This window comes from Lolium perenne, chromosome 2 (assembly GCF_019359855.2).
Source record: "Lolium perenne isolate Kyuss_39 chromosome 2, Kyuss_2.0, whole genome shotgun sequence".
In the NCBI taxonomy this organism is placed as follows: Eukaryota; Viridiplantae; Streptophyta; class Magnoliopsida; order Poales; family Poaceae; genus Lolium; species Lolium perenne.
In genome coordinates, this window is record NC_067245.2 from 187134505 (window position 1) to 187144369 (window position 9865).

General features: G+C 43.4%; 1 protein-coding gene across 1 annotated transcript; it reads left to right on the plus strand.

The window, feature by feature from the left end:
* Positions 1 to 343: 343 nt before the first annotated feature.
* Positions 344 to 4064, plus strand: LOC127334142 (polyadenylate-binding protein RBP45). Its single transcript, XM_051360564.2, has 7 exons — positions 344 to 679; positions 1276 to 1741; positions 2656 to 2705; positions 2783 to 2913; positions 3139 to 3235; positions 3341 to 3484; positions 3592 to 4064. The coding sequence occupies exons 1-7, from the start codon at positions 470 to 472 to the stop codon at positions 3592 to 3594; spliced, it is 1101 nt and encodes a 366-aa protein (XP_051216524.1). The 5' UTR covers positions 344 to 469; the 3' UTR covers positions 3595 to 4064.
* The last annotated feature ends 5801 nt before the right edge of the window (positions 4065 to 9865 follow it).

Consider the following 9865-nt stretch of genomic DNA (forward strand, 5'->3'; position numbering starts at 1 on the left):
ACGACGCGTCGGTTAGATATGCTCTAAGAATTACTCCCTCCCTTCCAAAATAGAAAGCGCATAAGATTACTTAAAAGTTAACTCCTACTAACTTTGACCAAATATTTAAGAGAAAAATATCTACATCGAAGGCATTGAGAAATATATTTCATGATGAATCTATTGATATTTATTTAGTATTATAAATATTTATACTTTTTTATAGAAACTTGGTTAAAGTTAGACGAACATTGGATGCGTTATATTTTGGGACACAGTGAATACAGAATACGCACTTTACCTGATGGGTGCATATCCATCCCGGTGGACCGGTTCCACCACCAACTAGGCGCGTGCACCCCTAAACCCAACCTAACCCCTGTTTCTGATCGTGCTCTGGTTTGCTCCCCACCCCCACCGCCTCCGGCCCGCCTGCGGCGCCCTGCTCCTCGCCGTCGCGTCGAGCGGAACCGATTCGATTCCTAGGACTATGGCGCCTCCGCCTCCGCAGAACTGGGCCAACGCGCCGCCCTACCTCTACCGCGGGGCGCAGCAGCAGCAGCAGCAGGCGGCGCCGGCCGCGGAGGACGAAAGCGACGCCAAGCCCGGAGGAGACAGCCGGAGTTCACTGCGGATCGGGAGGCTTCTCGACTGGATGGACGAGGACTACCTGCGCAGCTGCTTCACCTCCTCGCCCGAGGTGATCCGATCACATGCCTCCCTCTGTCCATAAAAAAATGTCTTATATGTGTTAAAATTTAGATGTATCTAGACACTATTTAATGTATAGATACATCCAATTTTAGAAAAAATCTAGGACATCCTTTTATGGACAGAGGAAGTACTATGTGTTGCCCAATTAATTCTTCTTAATTAATCGAGTTTACGCTTGTGTGTCTGCTTGCACCATTACATTGCAACTTTGATGCTCACTAGATTGCGTGGCACTGCATAGTGTCTGACTCTGGGGATGCAGGGATATGGTCTCAGTCTCACATTTTTTGGAAAAAAAAAAGATGGAGGATATAGTCCCCACTGCCTTTAATTTTCTCCTTATATGTGACACTCTGGTGTCTACTAAATATGAAAAGTACACGGTGATCAGTTATAGCTCCTTACTCTGTCTGCGACCTGTCACATTTCAGCTGCCTAAATCAGGCCATATACTTGCCGATGTTCTCCCTTTACTAATCGAACACCAAGAGAAATATTCTATATTCATTTTTAATGCTCACGATTCATCTCAACCTTTTCATCTTCTTTTCGCTGTTACCTCAATAATCATGTCCAATGCAGCTCGTGTCAGTGGTGATCAAGCGGAACAAGGAGACTGGACAATCGGAGGGTTTTGGTTTTCTCAACTTTGCCGACCATGAAGCCGCTGATCTAGTCCTCCAGAGCTACCATGGCCAGAAGATGCCTAATACTGGCAGAGATTTCGCACTCAACTGGGCTTGGACTACTCCTGGGAAGCATGCTGACCATGTTTGCGCCATATACGCTGGGGATTTGAGCCTCGATGTCAAAGACTTCATGTTGTACCATTTGTTCAAGAGTCGCTATCCATCAGTTAAGAGTGCAAACGTTGCATGGGATGATATTGCTGGTTGCTCAAAAGGCTATGGATTTGTTATGTTTGGAGATGTCAATGAATGCAGACAAGCCATGAAGGAAATGAACGGGGCATACTGTTCTACTAAGCGCATGCGTGTCAGTCCTGCTACTGATAAGATGCGTGCCAGTCCTGCTACCAACAAGGACGGTATGGCCACCAACGAAAATGTTTCAAATTTCAAGTTTCGTAGCTACCGTGCAATGTGATTTGAATCCCAGCTTTCTCCCTCTAAATACTGCTGCAAATGTTTATTTAGGGGCTAGTTTTCATCATGTTGCATTGCTTAAAGCTCTGCACTGCTGCAAAAGTTGTGCTTCTTAGATCGTTTCCCTTTACTTGTATACTATCTGGCCGCCCTAGTTGTATCAGTAAGCATTAGCAGCATTGCTCCATGATGTGAATTAGTTTTTTTACCTTCCATTTTATGATGTAAGTGGAGTCAGTTCGCTAATTAACATGCTTATTATCCTGGAGCAGGCTGCCATGCTATCATAGTATGGCATGTTTATCACTTTGTCTTGTTTAGATTGTAGCCTTCCCTTGTCCAGTCCTTTTATTATGCTCTCCTTTTTTTCCAGGACTTCTGGTCTACCCATTTTTTATGTATTGCTAAGTGCCAGTTCACATATTCACATGACACTGCTGCATTGTCATTCGTCATGAACTCTTTGATGCATATTGAGTTGCATGATACACAAATTGTTTCGCTTGCAAGAGAACTGATTTAGATGCACAAGGCCTGAATCCGCTGCAAAAACCTAATGTGGTCTACCGTAAGAACATTATTAAATATCTTAAATCTGGTTTCAGTTTAATTTTGAAACTCCATGATTTAGCAGTAAATATATATCGATGTGAACTAGCTAGTGCTGGGTATACATCCTACAACGTTGCCAGATTGTAGTGCATTAACCCATGACTAGTGGTTGGTTAATTCTCATGTACTGAATACTGATGGATCAGAAATTCATAATAAAGCTAGCATTATCATATCAGTTATACCATACAATTCCTAGCAATGCCAGTATCAATAGTTTCTAACTTCATGTCTCATTTTGCAGATTTCCGTACACAAGAGGCTGATTCTGATTGCAATTCACACAATTGGAGAGTAAGTACATGGTTGTACCCTATAAAAGTATTCACATGTATGGGCGTTTAATCTTAGGATGTATTCATGGCTTGCAGCTATTTGTTGCTCGTCTTGATCTAAGTGTGACCGATGAGGATCTAAAGGAAGCCTTTAGTCCTTATGGAGAGATTACTGATGTAAAGGTAATAGCGGGAAAGAAGTATGGCTTCGTCACATATTTGAGCAGGTATTGGTTGTCATCACTATGTTTTGTTCAGTATATTGTTGTGGTTGCCAACTAGCCGATCAATGGCATGACAAGTGCCTCTTATCCCAGCCATATTTAGGTAGGTGTGTGCAACAATATAGAACTGCATATGCAGCATGCCAATCTTTATTGGTCTGCCATAGCCTCCCTAATGTACCCCAGTTATTGACACAAATATACTGAATGACTTCTATACCTGTGCAGGGCATCAGCTGAGGAGGCTATGAGAATTCTGAATGGAAGCAAGCTGGGAGATAAAAACATAAGGGTTAGCTGGGGTCATTGCGTTGCTAACCAGCAGGTAGCTTTTGCCTCTTCTTTGTTTTCTGCTTTCTAGTTTTTCTGTCCAGATTGTTGCGAGTTTTATTCGCTGACATGCATACTCTTCTATCACAAATATGAGCAGGATCAATGGAATGGTGAGTACCATGGACAACCCCAAGACTCTGGTCCTGTCATTGGTTGGTGTACTAATGATCCTAACATGTACGGTTTCCACCACGGATATGCACATTACCAACAGCAGCAACCACAGCAGACCATGGTACAGGTAGGCATTTTTCATGAGGACCAGAGGCAACCAATATTATTCTTTCCCATTCTAGTTTTGTTTCTGTAAATACCCAGCTCCAATAAGTGAGGTCTTCCCTTCTGCAGTGAGAACACCTGCGCCAGGAATATCTCAGTCCAGGTGTGGCGAAATTCTTGTGACATAAACTCAAGAGGACGTTTCTCGGAACTAAACAGTCTGTGTTGCCATGTTTCATTGCACGTCGCAACTGTGCACCACACACAAGTTTGTTCAGAATGCCTGGAAATGGCAGTTTTGGTTGGTAGATTTTTCTCTTTGCGCAATGATTACAACCATTCCAAGCAGGCTCTTAGGGTTGTGCACCTGTCACACGAGTTCCTTGAGATGCATGGACGATGGTTTGGGGGAAAACACAGTTCAGTCATTTTACAGTTTTGACGCGAAAACAAAGGTAACCCATTTTAACTTGTTCAGAAGGATCCTGAGTTCATGACTAGCAAGCCTCCGAACTTGTAAACCGGAGGTTGTACAAATGCACTCTTAACACTTTTTGAGCTTACATTTGGGTAAATATTTAGGCTGTGATGCGTTCACTAAACCGCTCGGCACAGTGCTATGATTTAGGACCACTGCTTGCACTGACGCTGATGGTGGTTTGAGATGATGATACCAGCGATATGATTTGGAGTATGTGTGGATGTCGGCGTCATCTTTGATGGCCGCTCACACCCATGTTATGCCCAGCACGCGCGTCAAAGAAGGCCGCGGCCATGCTTAAAGTTTCCCCAAAGGCAGGCATGGGAGAGCAAAGTTTTGCATCGAAAGTCTCCACCCGTTTCGCTTGTGGAGAAGCGCGAGATGCAGCTTAGAGCAAGTACAATAGAGTCCAGTCAGCTGACTATAAGATATTAAATAATATATTTTAGATGAGTTGGAGGAGAGAGAAGAGGAGAGAGAAGAGGAGAGAGAAGGGAGGTGGGCTACTATGCAATAGCCAGCTCTTGCACGTGCTCCTATGCACTTTGTGAGAGTGAGAGGTGGGTCATATGTTAGTAAAGTACTTCATTCTTATAGCCAACTATTGTACATGTTAGCTATATGATGACTACAAATGATATGACATCTTGTTATAGCCAGCTGTTGACTATACTCTTGGAATTGCTCTTAGCTCCCCTGCCCCAGTCCTCTCGCTCAGTCACCGTTCCACTGCAACGCTACGTTTTTCGTTAACATCCCATCAACTGCCTCCTACATGCATCGCCTCCTCCCCTGATGGTGTTGGCGAGCAAGATCCCCTCCCTGAGGGTTGCGTCGAGCGCCTGCCCCGTGTAGAACGAAGCACGAACCTGCGAAGCTCGGTGGCGCCGGTTGACTTGGCCGAGGTGCCCGCTGTCAATTTCCCCTCGCCGTCTGCAAGCATGTGGCCACGCGCACCGACGAGGGAGGGGGGGGGGTGCATTTGTGAGGCTGTAGATAGGTAGATTCGGTCGTCCGGCAGACATCAATCCTCGCCATTGGACGGAGATCAATGCACGACGCCAGGTGGCAGTCGGGAGATAACTCATCGGTCGGGGTTTGACATAGTGCAGAGACACGCAACCACTTCCCTCCTTAGCCCCCTCCTCGCGCTCGCCCTCCTTCTTTGCTTGTATCGCATGGCACCCCCAGAGCCCGTTGCTCCGGCACCGCACATGCCTTCACCTCCTACTCCAGCGTGGCCGACAACTCCTACTCCAGCGTCGGTGACACCTCCACTAGCGGTTCCCCCTCCCGCTATGAATACTCTAATCCCATACCTGATTTGGGCGGTTACGTTTTTCACGGGGTTCTTAGATCCGTTTAATTTTACTCTAATACATCGATTCAAGCGTAGATCTGTAGGATTTTATGTAGATCCGGTAGGCTGATCACCGGCATTGACATGCACGACTACATGCGATGGGTCGCTCTCCGTGCATAGTTGTGGCGCGGTGATCATCGGCATTGTTGTGTACGAGCATGCGAATGAGCGGTGGGCGCACACATTAGAGGCGTGGTGATAACCATGCCACGGCTATGCGCGCACACCGCTCATTCGCATGCCCATGCATGGCAATGCCGGTGATCACTGCGTCACGACCGTGCGCGCAAAATGCACGACCTTGCCAGTATTCACCATGCCTCGGAACCATATCTGCCATGTCCTGACATCTGTGAGTTTTAAAATTGAATAGGGCTAGGACGCGATCGTGTAGACCTATGTCCCTCCTCCCTCGGAGCAGAGGACAACATCCCGGTGAACTTGTATTGCGAGCAAAGGGCCGATACATCCATCTAGCGGAACGGGGAGGCGATGATGAGCTTGGGGCACAAAACGCGCTCGGGTGTAACAAGTCTTAGGTGAATTGACTGCAAGAATTTAAATGCAAAGTGGTGAGTGTAAATGATAGGATTTTGGAATATTGATAATGCAAAAGTAAAGTGCATAAAAGTAAACAGCTAATAAGAAATAAACGATTTCTGCAGGTCGAAAGGTAGGCGCGGGGTGATTTGGTTCATGACGATATATAGTGAATGTACCTGGTGGAATAAATGTGATAACTGAATAGGAATCTTCTTATTTATATCTGAGAAGGCAAGCAACCCATAAGAGAAAAAGATTCCTTTTGGTAGATTTCATCTTCCTCCAATAATCCTTCTGCATGTTACCAAAGCCATGGTCAGCGCATCTATTAAGGTGGTTAGACCGGAATAAAGCTTTTAAGATCGGTGGTTTCTTGTGATTCCTCGGGTATTGCTAGATCCTCTTTGATATCCGTCGTGTCACTCGGGGGTCGCCGATTCACTAGCAAACAAGTTCATGTTTATGAGTTCTTGAGATCATGCTATCGGGGCCCTTAAATTAGATAACAACATTAGGTGCACATAAACATTCATACTCATATATATAACAATCCTAAACATAAGTTCACAAATAGATGGAATAAAATTGGCACATCACATCTCACCAATCCCCTACATCTCCCACGCTAATGGGATCTACTCACACATGAGAGGAGAATAACATAATGATATCATATCAAAGTAAATGGAATTCATCTTGATATTACCGTAGCAAGCCACAATAGGTGAAGATCAAATCAAATACAAACCAAGATGAAATAGAGGTTTCAATCCCTAATCTTACAAGTATGAATCTCTCTCTCTCAGTACAAGTGGGGTGTAGTGGATAAGGTGATGATCTCGATGAGATTGATCTTCGGTGGAGTCGAGGATGGTCTTCTCCTTCTTCAGATCTGATCTCCTCTGTTCTGGTGCGAATGAGGGATGTTGTGTTATATTTTTCGTCGTGTTGCCTTCACAGGAAGGGTTTCGTTTGATAAGACGAAGACGGCACAAGCCAGTACGGGTGGGTGGTATGGTCACCTCCGCCCGTACCGATGCCCGTTAAAGCCCCTGGGTCGCCATGATGGATTTGGCCTCAAAAGAAAATGTCTTTATTTCGTTGTAATTAGCCCATAAATGTCCTGAGATCCTCCAGATATGATGATTTACTGAAACACATAATTTAAAAACAAGGTTTCGTCTGGATTGCGATATTAGCGTTAGTTGAAACACAAAATCCAATGAAAACCCAATGAAACCAATAGATAAGCGATGAAAAATCCGTAGTAAAAATCATCAAAATTTAGAGCTATCAATGTACTTCATGAGAGGCTAGAAGAAGTTCGCCGAGAAGACAATGTTGCATGAAAAAGGCATCGATATCTTTAAGCTGCTGAGTGATGGATTCAATAGGACGCTCATGAGAGGGTTAATGTTGTTCATGGCCTGCTAACGCCATGGCCTGACTATGCAAGTATGGTTAGTTTCGGTGGTTGCTTAGTTTGATGGGTTGTTGTTTGAACCTTTTTTTGTGTGTCAGAGGAGTGTTTCCCGACGTAAATTGCATTTAGGGTGCATTGGATGCACATGTGCTCAACTTCAGTACCTATGCAGTTGTGCGACTATGGCTGTGCAATGGGTATGTGATATCTTTGTGTTGTGGTTGTGCTATGCTTGTGGTATGTTATGCTCACCATTTTTGTGGTGAGCATATCTCATTGTCAACTTCCATTTGGCAACTTTATTGGCAAACAAACATCACTTGTTTTTGTTACCTAATGAATGAAACAATATGTCTTTTGTACCGTTCTGTGTGACTATACACCTTAGGAACATGCGTCTAGGAGTTCCAAGAAAGGCCTAGACAACCAATCATGGACGTAAGATATTAAGTGAAATTCTGCCAATATCCAGCCCGTCGGCGTTGATTCGCTGCCTAGCTTGGTAGTCATGAATACACTGTTGTTATCATGTGTGTGTGTGTGTTTTAGCCTGAGGCAAAAAACTTCACCCGTTCCATCAAGAACATGTATTTGGGAGCATGTTAATTGTGTGAAAGTCTTAAAAGGCGAGTACTTTAAAACAAAGGAAAATTGCCCTCCAGTTTACAAATAGGCGGCCTTTTGGACATAAGCCTGCAAAAAGGGTGGTGTCGTTGAAGATGGTTTTACCTTCTAATGGTAAGCTTACTTATATCATCTCTAATACTCAAATATGTAAAATAGGCCTAGTTCCAAAAAAAAAACTGATTTATAGTGTATTTTGGGAAAAAAGAGTCTCCAACAGGTGTCCTATACCTGGTTGGTGGTACAAAAAAATTGAGGCAACTTCTAGGCAACACCGCGTGGCTGCCGCAAAACAAATTCTCAACCAAGCACAAAGTTGGTGTTGACGACGCCAGAAAATGTTCTAGCAGTTGCAGTGGAAGTACGCATCAACCACTATGATGTACGTATCCTTTCAATTCTCCGGCAACGGTGCCAGAAAATGTTCTAGATGACATCAACTCTGTGTGCACCAACTCGTTGGGACTCCAAGTGGAGAGTGTTGTAGCAAACGTCTTTTCCCCACAAGGGTGACTCGAGGGTTTATATCGAACTCTCGATGAATTGGTAAGGGGTTATTTCTTATTCTTCTTCCTCTTCTAGTAACCTGCAAAGCAAAGTTTTTGCCTTGTGGCCCCAACTTTACCGTGTGGTTGTCAAGCACAAGGTTTCGTATTAGTAATATAAAATATAAGTATAAATAAAATAAAGTAAAGCAAGCAAACTAAGAAAGCAAGATAAAGGCAATAAAAAGATGGTTATTTTTGGGTTTTATGTGCTTGCAAGTGAGGAAAGTATTTTTATATTTTCGAAATAATAAATGGCAAAAAAATAAAGTGTGATAGTTGTGTTGGAAATGTGTTTTAATGGTTTAAAATGGACCGAGGTTTATAGGTTCACTTGTCTACTTTCTTTTTTAGGTTGTAGTGGACACAAATAATTCATCAAAGACATAATATTGATGGAACTTAAACATGTGTTTGATAAGCATTCATATGGGCATCATATCCTAACGTAGAGATGATGCAACACATATCTCTTATACTCCTCAAGAAAGGGAAAACTCCAAGAAATCTTGAATTAAGAATCAACAGAGTATAGCCTTAAGTAATTTGACATAATGTTTGAATCACAAATATGCTACCTTGACCAAACATGATTATCAAGCTGTCACATAATAATTATAGCACATGAATTCACTTTATCCCTAGTGAGGCAGCAAAAGAAAGGTAAATACCACAATCGATCTTGAATTTGTTGTCACTATTCAATCACTCCAACATGCTACTCCATCTAATACACACTTCTCCCAACACATTCTCTTGCATACAAGTTGGATCAGAACAAGTACTTAATAACAAAGTACATGATATGCCTCTATCATTACATCTTACACATAATAGGTTTCAATCTTATATATAAAATCATAGAATAAAGATCCACCACATATGAATTAATATATGACCATAATTATGTTGGGCAGCTCATATGGTACTAGCGGCGGTCCAGCGGAGTTTCCCCCTCCAATCTTCGCTGGTTCTGGCTCTTATTTTGGTGTTTCGGTGTTTCTGCGGCGCTCTCCTTGAGGAAGCCTCGGGAAGTCCTTTATATAGAGGTTTGTAGGTCAGATGGAGTCTGTGGGCGAAAGAATCAAGCGAATCGGACGGCCGAGGAAGAAAAGAGCCTGGGTGGCGCGCACACCCCAACTAGGCGCACCACCTAGCCTCTCTTGGCCCCCTTGGCCCTTATCATGAGGTCCAAGTGCTCCAGATGCTCCTCTTGATGAAATATTAACATCCCTAGAATCCTAGCTATGTTTGACTTCGTTTAGGTCCCTTAAAGCTAAAATACATAAAATAGGGTTTTCTATCCTGGAGGGTTATAACCAAAATAAAGGGGATCCATGGTAAATCCCCAAAAATCAATATAAACCATAGATATAACACATCATATATGTTGCAAATATGTGGAAATATGTGTCAACAAACTA

Bases quoted from the DNA above. Each gene is read 5' to 3' on its own strand.
- LOC127334142 (XM_051360564.2), top strand. From the start codon at position 470: ATGGCGCCTCCGCCTCCGCAGAACTGGGCCAACGCGCCGCCCTACCTC. The intron at 680-1,275 runs GTGATCCGATCA...TGTCCAATGCAG, and splicing joins GCTTCACCTCCTCGCCCGAG to CTCGTGTCAGTGGTGATCAA. The intron at 2,706-2,782 runs GTAAGTACATGG...CATGGCTTGCAG, and splicing joins GCAATTCACACAATTGGAGA to CTATTTGTTGCTCGTCTTGA.